The sequence below is a fragment of the Cebus imitator genome, unplaced genomic scaffold, assembly GCF_001604975.1.
Source record: "Cebus imitator isolate Cc_AM_T3 unplaced genomic scaffold, Cebus_imitator-1.0 Scaffold213, whole genome shotgun sequence".
NCBI classification, from domain to species: Eukaryota; Metazoa; Chordata; class Mammalia; order Primates; family Cebidae; genus Cebus; species Cebus imitator.
In genome coordinates, this window is record NW_016107528.1 from 2406711 (window position 1) to 2434260 (window position 27550).

Genomic DNA, 27550 nt, shown 5'->3' on the forward strand with positions numbered 1-27550 from the left:
CCATCCCTCCCCTATTTCCCCCCAACTGACCCCAGTGTGTAGTGCTCCCCTCCTTAAAACCAGTTTCTGGTATAGTGAAATAGAAGTATTCAAAGTAAGAATTAATCACCATACCAACCCCAATAATTAGTGATCATAATGCTGCCTGAGACCCATAAGAAAAGTTTTTGTGTTTAGTATAACTCGTATGCGCATGAAGAACATTCTGGCATCGGGCATTGAATTAACAATTGTGTAATGAGTGAATAAATGTGGTAAAGACCTTGTCTCTCAAAGGATTATCCTTTGATTGCCTGGATAATGTAATAGTCATAGGTCCTCTGTATTACAGAATTGTGAATTGCATATCTAGGTAGGATATAGTCCAAACTGTATCCTAGGATTATCGTAGCTCACTATTGAAAAATAAGCACATTTGCATGTTACGAAAGAAGAGCAGAAGAGTGTAGGAACTGGCATTGGATCAGGCATTCTTTCAGAAAAAGTATTATCTGTGATTGGGAAATAACAGTGTGCAGGGGACTGTGATATAGTCCTGGCCTTAGATTGCTGCTCAGAAGGTGTCACTGAGGGAGAGTGAAAATCATTTACAAAGGTATGAAATTCATCCGAGGAACCTACTTCAGTGCCATCTCATCTTCGGAGGAAGATGGATGATGCAAGTGGCTGGGGTCCTTTTCTGCCCATGGAGCCTACAATGTGCTGGGATTTTGAATTCCATAGAGCTGTGATTCCTCTAGTTGGCTGTGTATTTAGATTTTTCATGCTCATTCTAGACCCACTAAACCAGACCTTCTGAGCCCAGGGCCAGGGACCCTATATTTATATAAAGTTCTCTAAATAACTTGGTTGATGAGCCGGGCTAGTGACACATGAATAGCATGTTAATTGTATTACCTACATAGATGGCATTCTTTGATTCTAACATATAAATGGGATGTTTCCTCATTAAACTCATCCATACATCAGTCAATATTGATAAAGAGAAGAATATCCCAAAACTCTAGGTTTAAGTTTCTGACATTTTACCAACTTGTTATCTAAAAATTATAGATTTTATATATAGTGAGCTCTTAAATTACCACAGTAATTCAAAATTTATAAAGCTTAATTTGCATTATGAGGTTCCTATTTTCACCTAATGTTGTGGGGTTCTATAGCTCACTCTTGGAAGTTCACGTTACCTATCCCATATATATTCTGTGGGTGGGAAGATGTGGTTTTTTTTGGAAATTCGGAATGCAGGTCAGAATGTTTGTGATAACTACTGACTCTGCAAATGAAATGCATTGCAGCATATAAATCCAAGATATTATGATAGTTATTGTTGACATTGCCTCTGCTTACTAATTACCTGAAGACCAGTTCATCCACTAAATCTCAGCTTTGAAATTGAGATTATGAGAAATTTATATAATATTAAATGGCTAGCTATCCTTTAAAAAATTTGTCTTTCAATGTTTACGTGACTAAATGTATGAGACACAAAATTGTAACACATAGATGAATAGGTCACACATATGAAAAGAGATCCTACTGGGATCATTCTCTAATTCTAAGAGAATGGTTGAGGAGAAACAACAGGAAATTCAAGTATACAAGTATGAAGCAATTTTAATGTACTGAAACCAAGTTATATAAAATAAAGTATTTTTAGAGATTAATTTTGGCTACATGCATTTTAAAAATTATGTTGTCAGATAAAGGCAATAATGAATAATCAAATTATTTGAAAAGTATTATCTTAAACAAAAAATTCTTACTGATTCAATTTTAAAGATTTATAACGTAAGTACAAGTTTCCCAACTAAGAAAAACAGTGATTCCTCCTTCCAGAGAACCTGGCAATACCTGAATAACACATCCAAATAAACATTTTAAATTTTCAGAAATTACCCTAAAAAATACAAATAATCCTGATATCCAAATCAGAAATTGCAGCATAGATTGGAATAAATATACTAGTACTTAAAATTGATTGATAAATCACTACTGGAGTAACTAAAATATTTTAGACGTTATAGGAAGATATACTGATATTTTCAAAGATGTTAGTATGTCAGAGACACTTTGCATAAAGTATTGCTAGTTACTGGATATAATAAAATAGAATTATTCTAAAATCTTTCCAAGGATAAAATTGTATTACTATACTGGCAGTAAAATGCACAATTAATAAAGATGCTGTAGCTATGTTTTCCCACAGTGAAATCCTTGCATAAGAGAAATATCCATAATCATTGTCTACAGAAATTATTTAAGATATGCTATTATACTAAGAAATAGAAACAAAATTATCTCTGTCAAACTGTACCATAATGACATTAATTCGATACTATAACATCCATCTCTATTTTAAGAATTAGACATTGTCTGTAGTTTTGGTATGAGGAGGTTCAATAAGAAAGATATCAAAATACGGTTTGACCAGCAGAATTCCACTATGAGCTGAAAATTTAGATGATTTATAAACATTAATGGAATGGTGACTGTCTCATTATGCTTTTTTAGTACGGGAAACAATTAAAATATGTACCTATTAAAATGGTGACTTTTGGGAGTAAAGAATTCACATTAGCTGTTCAGATAGTTAGATTCATCAGTATATTTCACAATTTATTTTATTTCCCTGGTACGTATGTATATATGGATATTAGTGAACTTTATAATTCATTATCCCCATGCAAAGAAGTAAACTAAACAAAGGTATTTAACTAGTAAGACATGGTTGCTAAATGCATATAGACCTTTTTTTTTTAAACAAGTTTATACAGCCTGTTCTTGTTAAATATTTTAGCAAGAACTAGCTTTTAAAGCTTGAAAATTATAGTTATCCATTCTGAAATGACATTTCTCATGATTTTACTCCTTGTCACTTATATGTACTTAAGCTGGCCTACATATTTTTGAACAGTATAGGCGAAGAAAATAGAATATGGTATTAGAATTCACCTTCACTTGACAGAGATCCAGATGTGGTTATCTGGGTAAGAGCCCAGGATACTTGGATGGAGAGATAGGTTTGCTGGTTTATACCCTAGGAAGAGTGAAATATTTACCTTGATTCTATTGAAAATGGATAAAAGCAGTACCATCACTATGACCTAGGAAAAGGGAAAATGTAAAGCCATTAATACGGAAGCCCCTTCAGAAACATTTTCTGTGAACGATAGGAGGACCAGCCTCATCATATTCTTGCTTACTGATCCACATCTGCTGGAATGTGGACAGGCTGGCCAGGATGGAGCCCCCAATCCAAACAGAATACTTCCGCTCTGGGGGAGCTATGATCTTGATTTTCGTGTTGCTGGGTGCCAAGGTTATGATTTCCTTCTGCATCCGGTCAGCAATGCCTGGGTACATGGTGCTGCCTCCGGATAATACAGTGTTGGCGTAGAGATCCTTGCGAATATCCACATCGCACTTCATGATGGAGTTGAAGGTTGTCTCATGGATCCCACTGGACTCAATGCCCAGAAAGGAAGGCTGGAAAATGGCTTCAGGGCATCGGAAGCGTTCATTCCCAATGGTGATCACCTGCCCGTCAGGAAGCTCATAGCTCCGTTCCAGTGAGGAGGATGCAACTGAACTGACCATCTCCTGCTCAAAGTCCAGGGCCACATAGCACAGCTTCTCTTTGACATCTCGCACAATCTCCCGCTCAGCAGTGGTGGTGAAGTTATAGCCTCGCTCTGTCAGGATCTTCATGAGGTAATCAGTCAGGTCTCTGCCTGCCAGATCGAGGCGGAGAATGGCATGAGGCAGGGCATAACCTTCATAGATGGGCACGGTGTGAGTGACCCCATCCCCAGAATCCATCACGATGCCTGTGGTCCGTCCTGAGGCGTAGAGGGACAACACAGCCTGGATGGCCACATACATGGCTGGTGTGTTGAAAGCCTCGAACATGATCTGAGTCATCTTTTCCCGGTTGATCTTGGGGTTCAGGGGTGCCTCGGTGAGGAGGATGGGATGCTCATCTGGTGCCACACGGAGCTCATTGTAGAACGTGTGGTACCAGATCTTCTCCATATCGTCCCAGTTGGTGACCACTCCATGCTCAATAGGATACTTCAGGGTCAGAATGCCCCTCTTGCTCTGAGCCTCATCTCCCACGTAGCAGTCCTTCTGGCCCATGCCTACCATAACACCCTGGTGTCGAGGACGCCCTATCATGGAGGGAAACACAGCTCGGGGGGCATCATCACCACCAAAGCCTGCCTTGCACATCCCTGACCCGTTATCCACTACCAAGGCAGATAGCTCATCGTCAGTCATGGTGCTGGCCAGGGTCTTCCAGACGAGTCAACAGGAGTCAAATAGACAGTAAATAAGAGAAGCGGACAGGCCTAAAACACTCCAGAAATGCCTTCAGACAGGGGAGACTGCAGCGGGACCACAGGTATTTAAAGGAACACACTGGCCCCACCCATATCCTACTCCACCAGTTTCCAGCATTTCTGGGTGAGGTCACCTTTGAGGTCTTGATGATGATGCTGATTATATAAGTCATTAGGCCTTTCTTCATAAAGAGAAAATTGGCTGCCAAGTGGTCAAATCTCCGGTTCCTGTAATTAGGCAACCCACACACGACTGTCAGCCTGCCTGGTGAGGTCTCCAGATAACTATGATGATGTAGTGGGGGATATAAAAGCAAGATGAAAGAAAGCTAGTGCTAGGTTTGGCAACACTGCTGGGAGGAAGTTTCCCTTCTTAGCATCCTTCAGGGTTCACTTTCCCTACACTAGCTTTATCTTTCTATTTCTTGTTTGTGAAGCTTTCCAAAAGAAATGTATTTTATAGAGTAGTTTGACAAAGACAAGTACAACTTATTTGGTGGTGTTTGTATTCAAATGTAGATTCTGTGGTATATATTGATTAGGAGGTCTTGGATGGAAGTCTGAGAGCTATTTTTGTTTGTTTTTTAATTGTACTTTAAGTTTTGGGGTACATGTGCAGATCTTGCAGGAATGTTGCATAGGTACACATATGCCATGGCAGTTTGCTGTCTCCATCCCCCCATCTATATTATCCTTCCTCAACCTCCCCACCCCCCCCTGTCCCTCCCCTAGTCCCCCACCCCGCCACAGACCCCAGTGTGTGATGTTCCCCTCCCTGTGTCCATGTGTTCTCATTGTTCAACACCCACCTATGAGTGAGAACATGCGGTGTTTGGTTTTCTGTTCTTGTGTCAGTTTGCTGAGAATGATGGTTTCCAGATTCATCCATGTCCCTACAAAGGACACAAACTCATCTTTTTTTATGGCTGCATAGTATTACATAGAGTACATGTGCCACATTTTCTTTGTCCAGTCTATTATCAATAGGCATTTGGGTTGGTTCCAGGTCTTTGCTACTGTAAACAATGCCGCAATGAACATACGGGTGCATGTGTCCTTATAATAGAACAATGTATACAATCCTTTGGGTATATACCCAGTAATGGGATTGCTGGGTCAAATGGAATTTCTGTTTCTAGATCTTTGAGGAATCGCCACACTGTTTTCCACAATGGTTGAACTAATTTACCCTCTCACCAACAGTGTGAAAGTATTCCTATTTCTCCACATCCTCTCCAGCATCTGTTGTCTCCAGATTTTTTAATGAATGTCATTCTAACTGATGTGAGATGGTATCTCAATGTGGTTTTGATTTGCATGTCTCTAATGACCAGTGATGATGAGCATTTTTTCATATGTTTGTTGGCCTCATAAATGACTTCTTTTGAAAAGTGTCTGTTCATATCCTTTGCCTACTTTTGAATGGGTTTGTTTGTTTTTTTTCTTATAAATCTGCTTTAGTTCTTTGTAGATTTAAGGATATTAGCCCTTTGTCAGATGGGAAGATTGCAAAAATTTTTTCCCATTCTGTTCGTGGCTGGTTCACTCTAATGATTGTTTCTTTTGCTATGCAGAAACTCTTTAGTTAGATCCCATTTGTCTGTTTTGGCTTTTGTTGCTATTGCTTTTGGTGTTTTAGTCATGAAGTTTCTTGCCTATGCCTGTGTCCTGAAGGGTATTGCCTAGGTTCTATTCTAGGGTTTTTATAGTGTTAGGTCTTATGTTTAAATCTTTAATCCATCTGGAATTGATTTAATATAAGGTGTAAGGAAGGGGTCCAGTTTAGCTTTCTGCACATGGCTAGCCAGCTTTCCCAACACCATTTATTAAACAGAGAATCCTTTCCCCATTGCTTGTTTTTGTCAGGTTTGTCGAAGATCAGATGGTTGTAGATGTGTGACATTACTTCCAAGGTTCTGTTCCATTGGTCTGTATCTCTCTTTTGGTACCAGTACCATGCTGCTTTGATTACTGTAGCCTTGTAGTATAGTTTGAAGTCAGGTAGCATGATGTCTCCAGCTTTGTTCTTTTTGCTTAGGATTGTCTTGGCTATGCAGGCTCTCTTTTGGTTCCATATGAAGTTTAAAGTGTTTTTTTCCAGTTCTGTGAAGAAGGTCAATGGTAGCTTGATGGGGATAGCATTGAATCTATAAATTTTTGGGCAGTATGGCCATTTTCATGATATTGATTCTTCCTAACCATGAGCATGGAATGTTTTTCCATCTGTTTGTGTCCTCTCTTATTTCCTTGAGCAGTGGTTTGTAGTTCTCCTTGAAGAGGTCCTTCACATCCTTTGCTAGTTGTGTAGGGATGTTATACTCTTTGTAGCAATTGTGAATGGGAGTTTGCTCATGATTCATCTCTCTGTTTGTTATTGGTATATAGGAATGCCTGTGATTTTGGTATATCGATTTTGTATCCTCAGACTTTGCTGAAGTTGCTTATTATCTTAAGAAGATTTTGGGCTGAGACGACATGGTCTTCTAAATATACAACCATGTCATCTGCAAATAGAGACGATTTGACTTCCTCTTTTCCTAATTGAATACCCTTTATTTCTTTTTCTTGCCTGATTGCTCTGGCCAGAACTTCCAATACTAAGTTTAATAGGAATGGTGAGAGAGGGCACCCTTGTCTAGTGCCGGATTTCAAAGGAAATGCTTCCAGTTTTTGCCCGTTCAGTATGATGTGGGCTGTGGGTTTGTCATAAATAATTTTTATTATGTTGAGAAACGTTCCATTGATACCTAGTTTATTGAGAGTTTTTAGCATAAAGGGCTGTTGAGTTTTGTCAAAGGCCTTCTCTGCATCAACTGAGATGACCATGTGGTTTTTGTCTTTGGTTCTGTTTATGTGATGGATTACATTTATAGATTCGTGTATGTTGAACCAGCCTTGCATCCCCAGGATGAAGCCTACTTGATCATGATGGAGAAGCTTTTTGATGTGCTGTTGCAATCAGTTTGCCAGTATTTTATTGAAGATTTTTCCATCTATGTTCATTATGGATATTGGCCTGTAGTTTTCTTTTTAGCTGTGTCTCTGCCAGGTTTTGGTATCAGGATGATGTTGGTCTCATAAAATGAGTTAGGGAGGATTCCCTCTTTTTGTACTGTTCGGAATAGTTTCAGAAGGAATGGTACCAGCTCCTCTTTATGTGTCTGGTAGAATTTGGCTGTAAACCTGTCTGGACCTGGACTTTTTTTGGTTGGTACGCTATTAATTGCTGCCTCAACTTCAGCCCTTTTTAGTGGTCTATTCAGGGTTTCAACTTCTTCTTGGTTTAGTTTTGGTAGGGTGCAAGTGTCCAAGAATTTATTCATTTTTTTCCAGGTTTGATGGTTTATGTGTATAGAGTTTGTAGTAATCTCTGATGGTAGTTTGTATTTCTGTGGAATCAATGGTGATATCCCCTTTATCATTTTTTATTGCATCTATTTGATTCTTCTCTCTTTTCTTTTTTATTAGTTTGGCTAGAGTTCTGCCTATTTTGTTGATCTTTTCAAAAAACCAGCTTCTGGATTTATTGATTTTTTGAATGGTTTTTTGTATCTCTATCTTTTTCAGCTCTGCTCTGATCTTAGTTATTTCTTGCCTTCTGCTAGCTTTTGAATTTTTTTGATCTTGCTCCTCAGTTCTTTCAATTTTGATGATAAGGTGTCAATTTTAGATCTTTTCTCACTTCTCATGTGAGCATTTTTGCTATAAATTTCCCTCTAGACACTGCTTTAAATACGCCCAGTGATTCTGGTAAGTTGTGTCTTTGTTCTCATTGGTTTTGAAGAATATATCTTTATTTCTGCCTTCATTTCATTGTTTATCCAGTCATCACTCAGGAGCAAGTTGTTCAGTTTCCATGTAGTTGTGTGGTTTTCAGTGAGTTTCTCAATCCTGAGTTCTAATTTGATTGCACTGTGGTCTGAGAGACTGTTTGTTATCATTTCAGTTCTTTTGCATTTGCTGAGGAGTGATTTACTTCCAATTATGTGGTCTATTTTAGACTAAATGTGATGTGGTGCTAAGAAGAATGTATATTCTGTGAATTTGGGGTGGAGAGTTCTATGGATGTCTATTAGGTCCACCTGGTCCAGATCTGCATTCAACTCCTGGATATCCTTGTTGATTTTCTGTCTCATTGATCTGCCTGTTCTGGATAATATCCTGAAGAGTGTTTTCCAGCTTGGATTCATTCTCCCTCTCACGTTCAGGTACACCAGTCAATATTGACAGTGGAGTGTTAAAGTCTCCCATTATTATTGTGTGGGAGTCTAAGACTCTTTGTAGGTTGTTAAGAACTTGCTTTATGTATCTGGACGCTCCTGTATTGGGTGCATATATATTTAGGATAATTAGCTCTTCTTATTGCATTGATCCGTTTACCATTACGTAATGTCCTTCTTTGTCTCTTTTGGTTTAAAGTCCATTTTAGTAGAGGCTAGGATTGCAAACCCTGATTTTTTTTTTTCTCTCTGTTTGCTTGTTAAATCTTCTTCCATCCCTTTATTTTGAATCTATGTGTTTCTTTGCATGTGAGATGGGTCTCCTGAATACAGTACACCAAAGGGTCTTAACTTTGTATCCAGTTTGCCGGTCTGTGTCTTTTGATTGGGGCATTTAGGTCATTTACATTTAACATTAATATTGTTATGTGTGAATTTGATCCTGCCATTTTGTTACTGCTGGTTGTTTTGCCCATTAGTTGACACAATTTCTTCATTGTTTCATTGGTCCTTATCATTTGGTACATTTTTGCAGTAGCTGGTACTGGTTGTTTCTTTCCATGTTTACTGCTTCTTTCAGGGGCTCTTGTAAGGCAGGTCTGGTGTTGATGAAATTTCTCAGCAATTGCTTGTCTGTAAAGGATTTTATTTCTCCTTTACTTATGAAGCTTAGTTTGACTGGATATAAAATTCTGGGTTGAAAGTTCTTTTCTTTAAGGATGTTGAATATTGGCCTCTACTCTCTTCTGGCTTGTTGGGTCCCTGCTGAGATATCCGCTGTGAGTCTTATGGGCTTCCCTTTGTGAGTGACCCAATCTTTCTCTCTGGCTGCCCTTAGCATTTTTTCCTTCATTTCAACCCTGTTGAGTCTGACGATTATGTGCCTTGGGGTTGCTCTTGTTAAGGAATATCTTTGTGGTGTTCTCTGTATTTCCTGGATTTGAATGTTGGCCTGCCTTGCTAGGTTGGGGAAGTTCTGGATAATATCCTGAAGAGTGTTTTCCAGCTTGGATTCATTCTCCCTCTCACGTTCAGGTACACCAGTCAAAAGCAAGTTAGGTCTTTTCACATAATCCCATATTTCTTGGAGACTTTGTTCATTTCTTTTCACTCTTTTTTCTCTAATCTTGCCTTCTTGTTTTATTTCATTGAGTAAATCTTCAATCTTTAATATCCTTTCTTCTGCTTGATTGATTTGGCTACTGAAACTTGTGTATGCTTTGTGAAGTTCTCATGCTGTGTTTTTCAGCTCCATCAATTTTTTTATGTTCTTCTCCAAGCTGGTTATTCCAGTTAGCATTTCATCTAACCTTTTCTCAAGGTCTTTAGTTTCTTTGCATTGAGTTAGAACACGTTTCTTTAGCTCAGAGAAGTTTGTTATTACCCACTTTCTGAAGCCTGCTTCTGTCAATTCGTCAAACTCATTCTCCATCCTGTTTTGTTCCCTTGCTGGTGAGGAGTTGTGATCCCTTAGAGGAGAAGAGGTGTTCTGGTCTTTGATGCTTTCATCCTTTTAGCACTGGTTTCTTCCCATCGTCATGGATTTATCTACCTTTGAAGTTGGTGATTTTGGATGGGGTCTCTGAATGAACATCCTTTCTGTTGATGTTGAAGCTGTTTCTTTTTGTTCTTTAGTTTTCCTTCTAACAGTCAGGCCCCTCTGCTGCAGGACTGCTGAAGGTCCACTCCAGACCTTGCTTGCCTGGGAATCACCTGTGGGGGCTGCAGAGCAGCAAGAATTGCTGCCTGATCTTTCCTCGGGTAGCTTCATACCAGAAGGGTACCCGCCAGGTGTTAGCCAGAGCTCTCCTGTATGAGGCGTCTTTTTGGTTATACAGGTGTCAGGGAGCCACTTGAGGAGGCAGTCTGTCCCTTGTCTGCCTGCACGGGCTACCATGGGCTCAGTCCAGCTGCTGTGTAAGCTTCCTTGGGCTTTTGTTTACACAGGCAAGATTAGAACTGCCTCAGCAATGGTGGATGCCCTTCCCCCAACCAAGCTTGATCATCTGGGGTCGAAATTGAACTGATGTGCTGGCTGTGAAACTCTGAAGTGAGAGGGCTTCGGTTTGCTGGTCTTTGTGGGGGTGGGACCTGCCAAGCCATACAACCTGTCTCCCTGCTTTCAGCTCCCCCTCTTTCTGGGGAGCGGGAAGCTCTGTCCCCCAGGTGCTCTAGGTGCTGGTCCAAAACGTCTGCCCGGATCTGTGCTGACAACCATGGCGCTGGCTGGAGCTGCCACTCAGGTCTGTGCTGGTAACTCACGGCACTTTTCAGCCCAGTAGGGATCTCCTGGTCTTAAGACATTGTTCTGATGAGGGATCCTACTCTGCAAACTTCACTTTTTTAAGATTTTTACTTCCATTAGATTCCTAATCCCACAGGATGTTGTCATCATAGAGATGGTTTTAGTAAATGAAAATAATAGATGGCTAAGGATGGCCTGATGGCTGTAATTATAATGCACTTATGTCAAACAAAATGTAGAGATATTTAATAGACTTCTAATTCATCATAGATCAAGTGAAAGCAATAGAATGATCACTAAAGTTAACCCCTACAGATATTTTTTTCCGATATAAATTTCTACTAACCAAATTTCATTAAACATTTACTGTGTCTAGACATTGTTCATAGAACCAGGTTCATTGGGTCCATGTTAATTGTGTAATGACTGAATGTCAACTATTTTGCCTGATTTATTAGTTAAGATGCAGGTTATAAAAACTTACTTATTTATATCAACTCTGGAGTTCTACAAAAATGAACAAAATGAAGTGATGACAAATTTGAAAAATTATATATTTTAACTAATCCTTAAAATATTTTGATCTTCAAAATACATCTACTATAACATTAAACCTCTTTGTAGTTATTAAAATCTATACAGTTGGAATTATATTAGCTTTCCTTCCATTTCAAGATATATTACACCCCAATCACTTTATAGCAACTATTTGTTTGGATTCCATGTTTCATATAGAAATACAGACTACCTGGGGCCAGGTGTAGTGGCTCACACCTGTAATCCCAGCACTTTGGGAGGTCAAGGTAGGTGGATCACCTGAGGTCAGGAGTTCAAGACTATCCTGGCCAACATGGAGAAACCCCGTCTCTACTAAAAATACAAAATTATCCAGGCATAGAGGTGCATGCCTGTAATCCCAGCTATTTGGGAGGCTGAGGCAGGAAAATCGCTTGAACCCAGGAGGGCGAGGTTGCGGTGAACTGAGATTTCGCCATTGTACTCCAGCCTAGGCAAGAAGAGTGAAACTCGATCTTAAAAAAAAAAAAACAAGAAAGAAAGAAATACAGACTACCTGGAAAGATGTGTATTATGGTAAAATGTAGGACATTAGCAATGTGTTACAGAGAAACAACATTTCAGAAAGCTCATTACTTCTGCTCCCATATGTGTTAGGTAAATAGAATATAATTGTCTCTGTCAGCTCTTGTAAGGCAAAGATATTTTCCATGTCTACAGCTGAGTTCTCCAAAATCACCTTTATTTGGGTTCCTCATTCATTCACTTATCCAGTAAAGCTCGCTTTGGAAGAGGTAGCACCGCCACTATTTACTGGACAGAAAAACACCCTCCAGCTCAAGGCCAGGAGAACTAGCCTAAGTCTTTGCCCAGTGAGCCTCTTGGAGAGTCATGGCCGTCCAGTGCTTTTTTTTTTTTAATTTTAATTTTTTATTTTTACAAGCCAATTTGTATAGAAAGCCCTCTTCTTTGTCTATAGCTCGATATAGATTTATTTTTCTCTGGGTTTATCCAATGCTGTAATGTGCCTTCAAAATCTTTCTGGTGACCATCAGTCATGATAGAATGAATGTTTTATCACAAGATCCATGGTTTTGCTTTAGGCCTCCCCAGAACAGTCCTTTCCTTTAATCTTTTCTGTAACTGCAAAGTTTCTTCTTCAACAGTGTTAAAAACCTTCACACTGAATGGTTTTATGAACTTCCTTGTCATGTAGTACAACCAGGCTTTTGATTAAAACAGTATTTTAGTGCTATAGGATGGTGCTTCCAGGAATTTAAAAAAAATCCCATAACAGACTATGCACATCTTACAAAATGGAAAAAATAAAATACACATTGTATTTAGTACAAGTCCCCATTTGTGAATGCTCCAGTCTGGAATATAAAACAAAACCAAGTTGGTGGAAACATCAGTGGAGGAGCCCACATATTACCAAGTGCAGCCTTAGATCCTAGACTTACTGGAGTGCCATCCTTGGAATCACCTTGAACTAAGGGGTATTTGGCTCTGAGTCCACACAGCATAACTGATGCCTTCAGAGTGTGGCTGATGTGTGATTTTGCTAGAAGACTGTCTAGGCTGTTTTAATTCTCGTGTCTCAAGAGAAAATTTCTTCAATTATATATTCTTAAAATAAGTGTATGCTTTTTAAATTAACTCTCAATAATACAATGCAAGAGGGCTTATCATAATTCAACAGCCTTTAAAAATGTCATCTGTTGAGTTGGTTAAATTTTTAAAAAGTAGTAAGAATTTGTGTTGAGTAAAACATGGGATGATGCATTTACAAATACTGCGCTCTGGAGGCTGGGAGTAGGGGGTACTGTTCTTGGAGGTAACAGACTTTATAACTGACCAGAATTTACAAATGTTTAATTAATTATCTAAACCTTTAGGGGCCTTTAAGGTTAACTCATGGAACCCCAGAATATTCTTTTGTTTAACATTTTGCCTAGTTTGACTATCATGTAGATGCACAAAACTAGAGTGAGGCGTAAGTATGGGCATTATATGTGAAGACAACCAGCTGAAGCTACTGTGTATCCTCATCTCGCTTTTGTCAACCTTAGACTTTTCCAGCAATCCACAAACATTTATTAAACATCTCCTATGTTCTGGGCACTGGTGATATATTAATGAATAAAACACAGCTCCTGTTTTTAAAGAGTTTACTGTCTTGTGGGTGAAAGTCACCTCACCCCAGGTCAACAGGTGGCCATGTGGCACTGGTATGAAACAGCCGGCTTATGTTCTGATAGGGCTCTGCCAGCCCTATCCCAGTTGTTAAATATCTTGAATGTCATTCCCAATACACAGATAACAGGCACACAATGCAGGAGATGAGAGAAGGCGCACAGGGAGACATGGAGGTGGAATGAGGGGCCCCTGAACCTGAGGTCAGTGCAAAGAGAAGGAGGGACTAACAGAGATGATCCCTGGGCTGAGTCTCAGAGGATGGACAGGAGGCTGTCATTGGCTAGTAGAGGCAATATAGCAGATATAAGCACTACAGCTTGGATGAAACCAGAGAATCAAGTATGTGTTTGGAACTGAGATGGGCAGGAGGCTGCCAGCAGCCAGCGGAGGCAGTATTACAGCAGCAGCACCAACTTGGATGAAATCAGAGAATCAACTAGTATTTGGAACTAGGTCTCTACACAGTATCAGCAAGAGTTTAGAGGCTTACAGTGAGTTTGAATCTTCACAGGCATGAGGAAGGGAGAGGAACTCCGGAATTGGGTGTTGCTTTCTCTTGGGGATATGTGAGATCTGAGAGGAGGCTCTTGTCTGTGGGTCATCAAGGCCCTGTCTTAGTAATCATCTCCTGTCTAGACTCTCACCTGTTTAACTAAACTGCTGAAATTGAGCATTTTAATGAGGGCTCTTTCAGTCCCCACCATGGGGATGCAATGTAGTACATGGATGTCAGCTGCCTTCCTCTCTGTCCTCACTGGGTTCGTTCCTTGGGCACCGCACCCCCTTTCCTTCCATCCTACATTGATTTTACACACATGTCTACCTCTAGTGTGGTGATGCTCTGAGAATCTCCTTCAACTGTACTCTGTGCTCTTAGTGGAGATTTGTAATGTGTTTGAGAAATAGATCCATGAATAGGTAAGTAGAGTGATTTGTTTTTCGTTACATACTCATCTGTTCATTCATAGCTAGATATAGCTGATCACATCTTAAAAGGTAAAAAGCTTATTTTTTTGTGGCTAAATACTGCCTAAGGTTTATATCTCTTATGATACCATGCTTAAGCCATTTTATGTCTCTGAAAAAGACAGATAAAATGGTAGAGATAATTACCATTACTTCTCTCTGGAGAAGTCTCAACATATGGCTTTAATAATTCTTACAAATACTAAATCCACCAATAATAATTACTGATAGAATTTATAATTATTTTCTGTGGGTTTTAATACATAGAACTATGTAAAAAATGGTATGAAAAATCGGAAGTACAACGAAGTCTTCCTCAAATAAAACCAGACTCACCTATTTCCTGAGGCTGGCATGGGCAGAAAGGGGGAAAAAGTGGCTTTGGTGAGGTACATCTTGACCAGTTCCAGGATGCACTTGGAAAGAAAATCTGGGGATAAGAATCTTTTTAGTGGTGCAAATGACCACAGCCCCCAGCCCCGCTGCGGTGCCAGCCCACTGTCTATGAACAAGACCAGCTTTCACTCCACAGGGCAACAGGGCTCCCCCATGATGGATAAAGGGCCTAAAATAGATTTTATGGTAGTTCTTTCTAACTAACTTTAAACATATGCCATAGATCAGCTTTGGGCTATTTCAATTGACCTGTAAACAAAGTTGGTAAGAGAAAGAACAGATTTCTGTCTGTGGTGGATGAACCTTTGGAAATGCCTTGGTTCTAAGGAAAGGGGAGAAAAAACAGAGGGAGGAAGGTTGTATAATTGGAAACATCAGTATTCACAGTTCGGCAGTTACTGATGGGAACCATATATCACCCAACACAGATAAGCTCCAAGTTGTGTTCTGATCCTGCAAGGTGAAGGGGATAACAGTGCAAATAGTGATTATGGATCATGTAGTGTGTGCCAGCCTCTATGCTAAATCCCTTACACACATCATTTCTTTAGTCTTCACGACAGTCCTTATGAGGTACCTCCAATTATCATTCCCATTGTAAAAGGAGTAAACCGAAGCTTGAAGAGTGAACTGACCAAGGCTATACGGAGCCACCATGGCTGTGTCAGGATTTAGAACCCAAGCAGACCAAGCCCTGAGCCCAATCTAAGCCCAACAATGAGCTAAAAGAAAGGGCACAGGGTACCTGGCTGGCCCCTAGTGAGAGTGGCAGCCAACAAGTACTGTCCCTGTGAAGTCTTTGTACTCCCTGTTGGGAAACAGCATCTGAAGGTGTCCAAATGCCATCTCAGAGTAAAAATCAGGCTGAATATTGGAGTCAAGAGAAGAAAGTCAAATAAAATTCTAGAGAACCGTAGCAGGTTCTTCCATGTTATTAATATCAGGATATCTTACTCTCAAAATGGAGAAAACAAAATGACGAGTTAATGCCTGAACTGAGAAAGAAAGACATTTGCAAGTAAAGAGGCAAATCTGCTATTATGTAAAATAAGAAAATAATATGTGTGTGAGCTCAGGAGGGGATAGTAGGATAGGCAAGGGGCCATTAAAAAGCAAAAACAGATCAAGAAGGCAGATGCATCCTTTGGATTGCAGCCAAAGGAGAAGTGGGGCCTGCCAGGTGTCAGCTTTCAGACCCCGAATGGCAGTGCCTTCACACACCCAGATTTGACCATGACATGCCAACGTGTGGATAGTAGAAAGTGGAGAAGGGGGCTTTGTTTTAGGAAGTGGGGTGAGCCTGGGGTAACTGAGCAAATCTGAAGTCTCTAAAGCAGGCCAAGAGGAGAAGCCAGTCCAGGTGGAAAGGAACCACCAAATTATAGAGGTGAAGGGAGCAAAGGAGGAGAAACAGAAAATCAGGTCAAAAGAAAGGCCCTGATGATCAGACCACCTTAAAGAGTATGTCTTGGAGTCAGGAATAATTCATTTGGGAGCTGAGATAATTCACATGGTGTCAGTGACCCAGGACGTGCAAGGCTTTGAAGGGAAGATCTCACAGAGAGCTGGAGAGGAAATGACTCAACGCAGCTGTGACCTGATACAGACTAGGGCCAGAGAACACGGGTCCTTAAAGGCTAATTTAAATCAATCCAGGCTGTCATAAAAGCACAAAGAATAAAAAATGCTTTGCACTTACTAAGTTATGGTCAGTGTTTATTCTTCATTCTGCTGAACCTGGCTTTGTGACAACTTAGTTATCATGCCTGATTTCTTGCACATTTTCATGAAGATCATCTAGAGGCCCATGTCTGCTTAGAATTGGCGAAATGAGATTGTGGATTGTCAAGCAGTAGAACACACCCAGTGTCTCTTCTTCTATAGAGTGTCTGCTGCTATGGAAATGTGCTGCCCTGGGAAAAGTCCATTGAAGGTGGATGATGCATGATCAAAAGGCTAATTCATTTTTGGAAGCCGCCTAATTCACTTCCAGGAGCAAACTTTTTGATTGGTAGGACATGACTCAGTGTAGGTTTTATTTCTTTTTCTTTCTTTTTTTTTTGCCAAGGGAAGCAGGCTCTCTGAGGATCTTAGGAGACACAGGTAAGAAATTATTTCAGGTACCTCAAATTAGTAAGGCTTCCTGAGGGTTTTTTTTTTTTTTTAATTCTACTTTTGCTAACATTAAGGCAGCACTTTATCTGTTGTCAGAGAAAGAATGAAGGGGCAGAAAGGCCTTGTGAGGTGCAGTTCAAGGGAGGAGGGGAATAGAATTCATAAAAAAAATCAGAAACTGAGATGAAAGCAAGGACAATGTAATATTAGGACTTCAAACCTGCTTAATGATGGGTTCCCTTTCTTTAGTTGCCATGTCACCAAGTCCAGGAAAAATTGCACGAAAGAAACTGCAGAAAAGACAATACTAGTATAATATTTGGTCTTAAGACATCTAAATGTCATTTCAGAGTGGAAACCAGGCTGAACCTTGAAGTCAAAAGAAATAAAACAAATAATCTCCTAGAGAACCACAGCAGGTTCTTCCATGTTATTAATATTAATATCAGGATATCCCACTCTTAAGATGGAGAAAAAGGTATGCTGAGTTGATGATGCCTGGACTGGGAAAGAAAGGCAATTTTTACAGATTGCCCATTCAGGCAAGATCACGGCTTAGTGCAGAGCATGCAGACTGGGGTCCTCAGCATGACTGTGTTGGCCCACACAATGTTCTACAAACATTTTTAGTTTTCGATATTTGTAAAATAAGTAGAATTTTGAATTCTCACTTCTCTTGAAAAAAAAATAGAGAGATCAAACAACACCAAGACCTTAAACTATGCTGAACAGCAGCTATTCCCCTTAAAGGAGGTGCAGATTCTCCATTTCCCCTTGGCCTCCATGTCCCTGTAGCATGGCTTCCAGCCAACAAGGACCATGAACGGAGGCAAGTGGATTTCATGTGCGCTAAGCGTGCATTTGAGGGTGGAGCATACATTTCATGTGGAGCAAAGGACAAGTGGGAAGCTGGTATTCTAATGATCCGTTTTTGTTTTGGGGTTGGATTGGTATCTACAAGAACAGAATGTAAAATACTATGTGGCTGAATCTCTTTAATTATATGAAAAATGCCCAAATGTAACCCTTAGTCTTATTGATGGAAAGAGTCAGATTGTGTAAAATATTTGAAGATATTTCTAAGCGAAATATGAGTGACCAATGGCCCTTGACACAGCCCTCAGGAGATCCAGAGAACATGTGCCCAAGGTGATCAGGGTACAGCTTGGTTTATATGTATTAGGGAGACATGAGACATCAATCAAATAAATGTAAGATGTATATTCACTCAGTCTGAAAAGGCAGGACAAGTGGAAGCAGGGGCTTCCAGGTCATAGGTAGATTCAAAGATTTTCTGGTTGGCATTTGCTTGAAAGAGTTAAATTATGGTCAAAGACTTAGGAACGACTGCGTTAAGAGAAGCGGTTGTGGACACCAAGGGTTTTTTCATGCAGGTGAGAGAGTAGATTGTAAATGTTTCTTTTTAAGCTTTAAGAGTCTGTTCTCAGTAATTCCAAAAGAAAGGAGGGTAGAATGAGGCATGTTTGACTCCCTTTCCTCTCACGGCCTGAACTAGTTTTTCAGGTCATCTTTGGGATGCCCTTGCTGAGAGGAGGGGTCCATTAAGATGGTTTGGGGGCTTAGAATTTTATTTTTGGTGGATAGTCTTCAGAATTTTATTTTTGTCTTGCAGTCTTTAGGAATTAAAAAGGAATACAATTCGAAAGATTGCAGGGCAGGAAGGGAGGTTGTGTTCCTCTTTGTTTTACTGAGGATGGGATATGGTGGAATGGATTTATGTGACAAAGGAAAAAATTTAGCTGAAAATTAGAATAAAATTGCTGAGAATATAATAAAATAAAACTCTTTTCTGGTTAGTTGTTTTGTTGCCACTTTGGAAAGAAAATCTGGCTCCTCTGAGAGGAGAATTTGTTTCTGTTTCTGTTTCTGGTTCTGGTTGGATGGGCTGAAAGAAACTGGAACAGGTTTTTAAATGATGTTATCACTTCTGGGGATTTTTTTTTTTTGTAGGAGGGTTATTTTTATGAAAGAAATAGAAGCATTTTGACTTCTTCAGATCCCTTTCCTCTGAAACTGGGCTCTTTGAAGCAGGGCATCCAAAGATGCCATAATGTAAGAATTTGCCAAAGGAAAGCCTTGCTCGAAGCATTCAGGGCAAGTCCTCCTTCTTTTCACATCCAGCTACAAACAGGATCTGGGTCAAACTAGTAGAGTATCATAAATAGACTTTAGGACTAAACTCAAAAAGGAATAATTCTTTTGTTGATATCCCTGGTTGACTTTAATGATATTTTCAGTTCCAACCAGAAAGGAAAAAAAGAGTTTCAGGTTAGATAAAAGTTTAATTGGAAATATTGTATAGAACATAAAAACATGCAAAATAATTTAGGAATATTTACCCAAGGGCAAGATTGCCATAAAAAGCAGAGAGAATGAGGAGAGATATGAGGCAGTTTCATTTATTTGATGAAATTCATATATTCATTTATGGATATAAAAGATTAGAGCATGAGTCATATAAGAACATGCCACTCCCATTTGAAAGCTTTTGATGACTTTCCATTAGCTGTAGAACAAAGTCTAAACTTCTTGGTATAGACTTTAAGGCCCTCTATTATCTGGCTCTGACCTACTTTTCCAGCCTGATATTTTAGTACCTTTTCTCCTCCCCAACTTGTGAACCCTTGTGCTCCAGTCTTCTGAACTGATTGCTCTTCCTAGACAGCCTGTCACTCAGAATTGCTGACATTGCTTACTTCACTGGAACTGTTCTTCCCACATTCTCTATCCTTTGACATTTCTTCCATCTTTGAAATCCCATCTTAGATGCTCAGCAGTTTCCCCAGGAGGAATGAATCTGTTGGATCGCTAAAGTCCCATAGCTTATATCTCTATTGTAGTTCTTTTCTCTTTTTGTTTTACATTATTTATGTATGTGGTTGTCTCCTTCACTATACGCTCTATATCATCTTCACATTTTATTTCTAATGGTGTCTAGAACAGGGACTTCCAACTCTAGTTGTTTACTCATTGACTATACTTCCAATGTTTATTTTTAAACTGATAATTGATGGTGTTATGTTAACATTTCAACGTGTTATAGATTTATTTTCTAGCTTAACTTAGTTAAACCAAATTTATTAGTTTCTCCCAAGTGCTCTGCTTATATAAATGTTCTCAACATTTTGAAAATCACTTCATTTTCTAATTTGGGAATTATATTTGACTCAACCATTTAATTCACTTTTATTTTTATTTTATTTATTTATTTTTTGAGACAGAGTCTCACTCTGTGCCCAGGCTGGAGTGCAGTGGCACAGTCTCAGCTCATTGCAACCTCCACCTCTTAGGCTCAAGCAATTCTTGTGCCTCAGGAGGACTCCAGGTGTGCACGATCATGCCTGGCTAATTTTTTGAATTTTTAGTAGAGATGGGATTTCGCCATGTTGGCCAGCCTGGTCTTGAACTCCTGGCCTCAAGTAATTTGCCCACCTCGGCCTCCCAAAGTGCTGACGTTATAGGAATGAGCCACCGTGCATGGCCTCATTTAATTCACTTTTGAGAAATAAAGTATAGTATGACATCAAATTCTACTGAATATTCTTTGGGATATTTCCTATACCCTTTGCTGCTTTCTGCCCCTATTTGCTTTGTGTTTGTTCAGGTGCTAGTTTCTTCATAGTTAGCTAATTTCCAGAGTACTTTGCTGAATCACTCTTCTAACACCGAAACTTTCTAGAGACCACAGTCATAAAACTGTTAAGTCATGAATATTAAAATCTCCTGGGCTCCAAATTTGCTGCCACATAAAGACTAAACTTCTCTGCCTTGTGCTGGTCCTGCAGTAACTATGGAAACATAGTGGTTAAGAATACAACTCTAGAATCTGGCAAAGCTAGATTTGTTCCCACACTTGCTAGGTTTGTAAAGTGGGATGTTTCAGAACTTCCCAAGTCTGTTTCTTTCCCCGTAAATGGAAGATAATAATTGTATCTACCTCATAAAGTTGTCTTAGAATTGACATGAGATGATGCCTATGAAGTGTTTAGCAGCGTGCATGGTAAGAGCAAAAATTGAACAAAATATTAGCAACACTCGTTGCATTTCCTGTGACTCTCCAGGATGCCTACTCAGCTCTGGTTAGTGGAGCCTCTTCACTGTGAAGGAGAATCAAGAATAGTGCGCATGACATTCCTGGCAGGTATCCTAATGGGTACTGAGCAAACCCTACGTATTGGGTAGAAGTCTATGGTTATCACAAGGAAAGGAAGCTTAGGATGGCTAAAGGGAAGTAGACAGTTGGTGAAAGACCCTGAAGCAAATACCTTGTGTTTGACTTGAGTGGTTTGAGTTCTCTAAGCCAGGCAGAGGCTCATTCTATTGTGTCAGGAGTGGCAACATTCTGAGTAGAGATGGAAGCTAAATTGTTTTTTGGGATTCATTGATCAGTGTGTAGATGTGAAGAAACAAGACAGGATATGTCTCTTATCTATTTAGGTGTAGTGCTTTTTACTTCTGGTGTTTGGAGGTATGGGATGTTCTGTGTGCTCCTGTGGTGCTCCACATTGGCTCGATATCCACTGGAGTTGAGTGGAGGAGCTGAGCACATCCCTGGAATGGGCTGGAAGACAATATGGCAGCCCATGAAGGCTTCATGTAAGTGACCCTGACATCTGAAACAAGTTCTTCTACATAATCAGTGATGCTTATTGGCAGAAAGTAGATACCTATAACTAGGTATCTGTGGGCCATTAGATGTCAGAAAAGGTTATTAGCATATTCCAATGCACCTGTTCTAGCCATTTTTTACTGGCTTGAAAGTCATTGCCCTGTCCAGCAAGACTACTTTGCATACCTTGCAATTTGTTTCAGTTTAGATCACAGGCATTTGTTTATCTAGTTAGAATTTTAAACACTGATTAAATAATTTCTAATTTGTGCCTGAGAGTTTACACATAATCTGCGAGCATACAAAAGTTTGCAGTTTTATGTGGATGATTGTTTAAACATCAGCAGAGAACAGTAATATGCTTTTATTGTATTTTTTTAGAGTGCTGATTGAATTGGCTTCTCAATATTTGTCAAGGCTGAAACAGACAATGGCACTGCAGAATCTTACATGCTGTACAGAAGAAATCTACAAACATTCGATGAGGGGAGGATTTAGTTCCATTAGATGGGCTTCCTGACATAATCGCAAGGGTAGCATGGAATAGAGGAAAGAACACTGCACTGGTTCCCGGGCTCTGGATGGTTTCACATTTTTCACTAATCACTCAGGTGGCTTTGGGCAAGCCACTTAGCTTCAACAGACTTCTGTTTCCTCATCTATAAAATGAAGTGAGGAGGCTTCTTGTGAAGTTTGGCAGATTAAACACTTGTGTTTATCTACATGTTCTCTCCAAACACCTCTAAACTTTGCAGTAAGGAAATAAAAGACATAAAAGACAACGATAAAGAGAGCAGGAAAGGACAATAGCAATAACAACAATAACATTTTGAAAGCAAGAGAGAGGTGAACCAGTGGTAACTCAGCTGTCCTGAGAAAACAGAGCCTCAGTGAAAGTAGGGGAGGCCCAGAAGCAAAAATGTTCTTAGTAGAGTCCCAGAAAGACTCAGTAATAGAAACCCAGGGCCTTCTAAAAGTGGGAACACTTTAGGTTCAGAAACAGGGAAATAGGCTAAAGATATGGATTAAAAGCAAATTCATCAGAGAACTCCTCCCCAACCCTGCCCCATATCTCTGGAGCTTCAGTTGGGAAAGCTGGGCTGACTCACTTCTGGTGAATGTGGTCTGCTTTCCTTCTGCTGGGAAAGCCCAGTTTCTCACATCATGTCCAGGCAGGGTTCTAAGAGGGCAAGTCAAGGCATGCAAAGACTCCGGAGGCCGAGGCTTGGAATTGACACCGTGTCTCTTCTATGTATTCAGTTGAGCAAAGCAAGTCACAAGAGTAGCTCAGATTCAAGAGCTGGGGAGGGATAGGGTCTATCTCTTGAAGGAGAGTGCTGCAAAGTCACATTGCAAAGGAGTGTGGCTACAAAGAAAGAAAGAGTTGTGGCCGGTTTTGGAAACAACCGTAAGGCATAATAAGGATGAGATTCCTGAAAAAGTTCACAGTTTTCAAACTTACACACTAAAGATAAGGCCATTTGCAAAAAAGAGATTGAGGTAGAAAATTCAAAACTTACTCAAAGCATTAGTAAAGGCAATAATTGATACTCAGGAAATAAACTTGTACTGTTGAGGCAGGTTGCTTTTGGCTGGGGCCTGTTACAACTGCTATGAGGTCAGAGGAATAATTGAGTGAGAATGATAGTAACACACACGTAAGAGCAGAGCTGGTAGGAACTCTGACAATGCAGTAGAAGTGGCCTCAGTCAGCATGGCTGCCCTGAAGGTGCCACAGAGACAATATCACCTGCCAGGAGTCAAGAGTCCCACAGGTCTGGGATGTAGCCTCTTTGGGGGTAAAGCCCAGGTTTAAGTACCTGTTTTTATTTTCAAACCACAGGCAAACGGTTTCTGTTGCCAGAGCAGCAACCATTGAAAGCTTTTTCCTTTTCTACTGAAGGTTGTACTTCTGATCCACCTTCTGTTCTCTTGAGCTGAGGAAGTATTGCATATAAATTAATTCTGCATTATACTGACATAATTTTTCTATTATTTGCCAACTGAGTAGGAACTAATTTGTATTATAAAACCCTATCTGTTGTAAAATAGACTCCACTGAGGAATTAAGGAAAAGTCTTCCTAGTGCGTAGAGAAGTCCTCAGCCTCTTTCCCCAACTTGCTTTCAAGAACATGCCAGCCATCAGGCAAGAGGGTGGATGAACCTAATTGGAAAAGTATACAGATACCAACTTTAGGGATCCCTCAATCAAAAGCCCAGCCAAATCATCCCACAGAGCAGTCTATCTCCTCAAGAGCACAGAACTTCCAGTCAACTTTTTATTGCCTTGCTTTTAAAGTCTAAGGAATGGCCAGGGATATCGGCTATTTGATAAAAGCTTCTAATTTGAAAGACACAATCAACAGAAACAATGGGAACAAAAAGAACAGAAAGGAGGTAGGGACAATGTAAAGGACAGAAACAAAGAAAAAGCTAAAAAGTGTAAAACTATAAATATTATTCTCTGAGTATAAAAGATGATATTGCATATATAAAATAAGAGCAGAATGTTATAAAAAAGAAATATTCAGGGAACAAAAAAGAGCTTCTAGAGCTTAAAAAGAAGATGGCACAAATGCAAATTTTAATAGAATTGTTGGAAGATAAAGTATACCAAAATGACAGACAGAAAAATATTTTTTAAAAACTAAAGGTTTAATCCAGCAGGTGCAATATCTAACTAATAGAAGTTACAGAAAGAAAAAAAAAAAGCAGAGGGAAGAGTATTGCAAAATAAATGAATTAAGAGAATTGTCTAGAACTGAGAGGCAAATCTCTAGCTTGAACCATTAACTCACAAATAGGTGGGAGGACGCACATCACGTCCTACATCATTGTGTGAGAGAGAAGGTCTGAAAAGTTTTAAGTGGAAAAAACCTCCCAATAATCACAACCATAAAAATGAAAACCCAAGTGTCATTAGTCTTCTCAATAGCAAAATGGGGAATTCAGAGGGAAAATAATATCCAAACTAGAGTTTTATACCCAGTGAATCTCGCAATAATTAAAGCCTTTTCAGATAAAGACTCAACATTTTATCTCCCACCAACCTCTTCTTAGTTAATATCAGCCCTTGTGCTCCAAGAAAACCAGAAGATACATCAAGAAAGAAAAAACATGAGACCCAGAAAACAAAAACTTCATCTCAGAAGTTTTGCCAAAGAAGTCTCCAGGGCGATGGGGAGGAGATGCAGGTGCAATAGCTATAAAACAAGCTTGAAGAGTAGCAAATCCCAGTGGGGCACACAGTCTCCAGAAAAATGTTACAAAAGGAAGGATGAAGGCTTACAGAATACCCGATTGCTTGAAAGCAGTAAGAAATTATTTATTCCTAGAAGTCTAGGAATAAATATTCATTAATATTGGATTAAGAAAATAGACTTTTATTAACTCCATAGAAAATAAAAAAAAAGTGCATAAGTGGAAATGTGGATGGTATTGAGATGGTACAGTACTGTAAGTGTTGAATAGTGATATAATAGTAATTAACGATACAATAATATCCAGGGACAGGGAATAGGGAAATTCATGAGTGTGTGGGAGCATTAAGAGTGTCATTCTTTGCCAGGCATGGTGGCTCATGCCTGTAATCCCAGGACTCTGGGAGGCCGAGGCGGGTGGATCACAAGATCAGGAGTTCAAGACCAGCCTGGTCGATATGGTAAAATCCCGTCTCTACTAAAATTACAAAAATTAGCTGGGCATGGTGGTGAGTGCCTGTAATCCCAGCTACTCAGGAGGCTAGGCAGGAGAATCACTTGAACCCGGAAGGCAGACGTTGCAATGAGCCGAGATTGCACCATTGCACTACAGCCTGAGTGATAGAGTGAGACCCCATCACATACACACAAAAGAGTGTCATTCTCACTTTGCCATAATAGAAAGATATAGATAGTATTTAAATCCAAAACATGAAGAAATAGCTGAATAAATATGCCATTTAAAATTAAGGAGACAAAAACCAAAATGAACATCTAAACATATTGATATTAATTGTCTCTGAGGAGAGGACACCAGGGATAGAAAAGCCTGGGGCAGGAGAATCCTGTTTTTGAGTATAAGACTTTTGCAACAAGATAATTTTTCAAAGTACACATACAACTTTGATACAAGTTTTAAGAAAGGTTAGAAAGCATTAGAGACCCTCATTGAAGCGGAGGAAATCTTTTGGTAATCCTACCACCCAGAGATCATCACTACTCTTACCTTCACATTTTTTTTTCACATAGTTGAGACATTTATGTATATTCAGTTTTGTATCTTGCTTTCTCACACATCCATATCATGAATATTTCTCCTAAATCATATAAAACATAAGCAAGAAATAAATTGATAAAGAGGAGCTTATGGTAGATATCTTTTATAGGTCCTTTCCTTCTATAAGATAAAATGTAACGACTTGGACCAGATACAATAATCTGAAACCGGGTGGAGGACAGTGCCGATTTAAAATTATCCTGTCCGCTTATCAAATCATGCTTGCTTTTGTTGGGCGGATGTTCAGAATGTGTGATCCTTGACGAAATAAGCACCCATGTCTATTGAGACATGGCATCACCTTCAGGAAAATGACTTTGTGACAATTTATTTTACAGTAACACTGACATGTTACATATGCAGAGGGCTTACGAACTTTTAAGAGCTTTCTCTTGCCTTATCTCACTCACTTCTGACAATAACTTCATAAAGTAGGTAAATAGACAATTTTTTGCATCCCAAACGCATTAATATTTAATATAATGTAAATGTTACTAACAGTGTGTATCTTAACACCTTGGATTTGTTCAAGATAGTGCTTTCTCATGTAATATTGTATGAGATACTTTGTTTAGGAGACTTGGGCTATAGAAAATTCATGGAAATGCTGGAATGCTGATGGAAATTTCATGCCTTGCCTATTTCTTTCCATCCACTCACTCACCCACTCATCCATCTATCCATCCATCCATCCATTGACTTACAGTCTGACAGCTATAAAAGAGGTCATATGGATTATCAGATAATTCTTCTTTTTGGCCAATTGTGGGATCATGTCTTAGTTATAACGTGGGTTTCTCTTCTCTTGCTCTAATTGTAGTTTTCTTAGCCTTTTCCCTTTGAATGAAGTCTGGATAGCAGTATTTGCAGGACCCAAGCAAGATTAGAGGTGGGAGGTGGGGGGCTGCTCCACTGAAACAGTGAGGAGGAAGAACCATCTGATTTTATGCAACTACAAACTGAATCATGAACTGGTCTGGGATCTGGAGGACTGGATGGGCCAGTCAGAATAAAATGTCCTAGTCCTTTTAAACAACAGCTTCTTTGCCTAAAACACAGAAATAGAATTCACACCTATTTCAAAGGCATGTTGTGAAGATCAAAATACACTTTTGCATCATTTTAAGATGTTTTGGAACCCTTGTGTTAAAGGAGTTGGAAGCTTTCTACCTCTGGTGCATGAAAAATAATCAAAGTTCAGCCCATGCGGCCATGAAGCTTGAGAAAGACCACCACTAAGAATGGAAAGGAGGCCTATAACTCTAATTCATTACACTCCTGCAGCCTGAGAGCCAGCTTCTCCAAAAACTGCAGGAAGGAAGTGCAAAATCCCTCTCTACACTCTTCTCAAAGCTGTTAGGAAGTCCTTTCGGCTCTGTTATCTTCATGGGTTCTCTGTGCGTGTGCCTGTGGGAATAACAGCATGATTGGCTGGAGGAACACCTGTCTTCTGAACCCTGACTCTTCTTGATTCTCACTTAATTGAGTTGATTTCATTTTTGAAGTTTCCTATTTTTTAAGAAGGCAAGGAATGATCTTGATTTATAATTTGCCTAGAACTTGTTGTTGTCTTGCTATGACCCAAAGAAAAGGGCACGTGGAAAGATAGGTCCTATCAGAGAGTTCTGGGGCCACTGGCCACTGATGGACCCTCCTCTTTCTACC

General features: G+C 39.6%; 1 protein-coding gene across 1 annotated transcript; it reads right to left on the reverse strand.

Moving 5' to 3' along the window:
* Positions 1–1594: 1594 nt before the first annotated feature.
* Positions 1595–4372, reverse strand: ACTBL2 (actin beta like 2). The gene has a single exon (XM_017548702.2). The coding sequence runs from the start codon at positions 4276–4278 to the stop codon at positions 3148–3150; it is 1131 nt and encodes a 376-aa protein (XP_017404191.1). The 5' UTR covers positions 4279–4372; the 3' UTR covers positions 1595–3147.
* Between the last annotated feature and the right edge of the window lie 23178 nt (positions 4373–27550).

Excerpts from the sequence above, each read along its gene's own strand:
- ACTBL2 (XM_017548702.2), bottom strand. The coding sequence starts at position 4,278 with ATGACTGACGATGAGCTATCTGCCTTGGTAGTGGATAACGGGTCAGGG.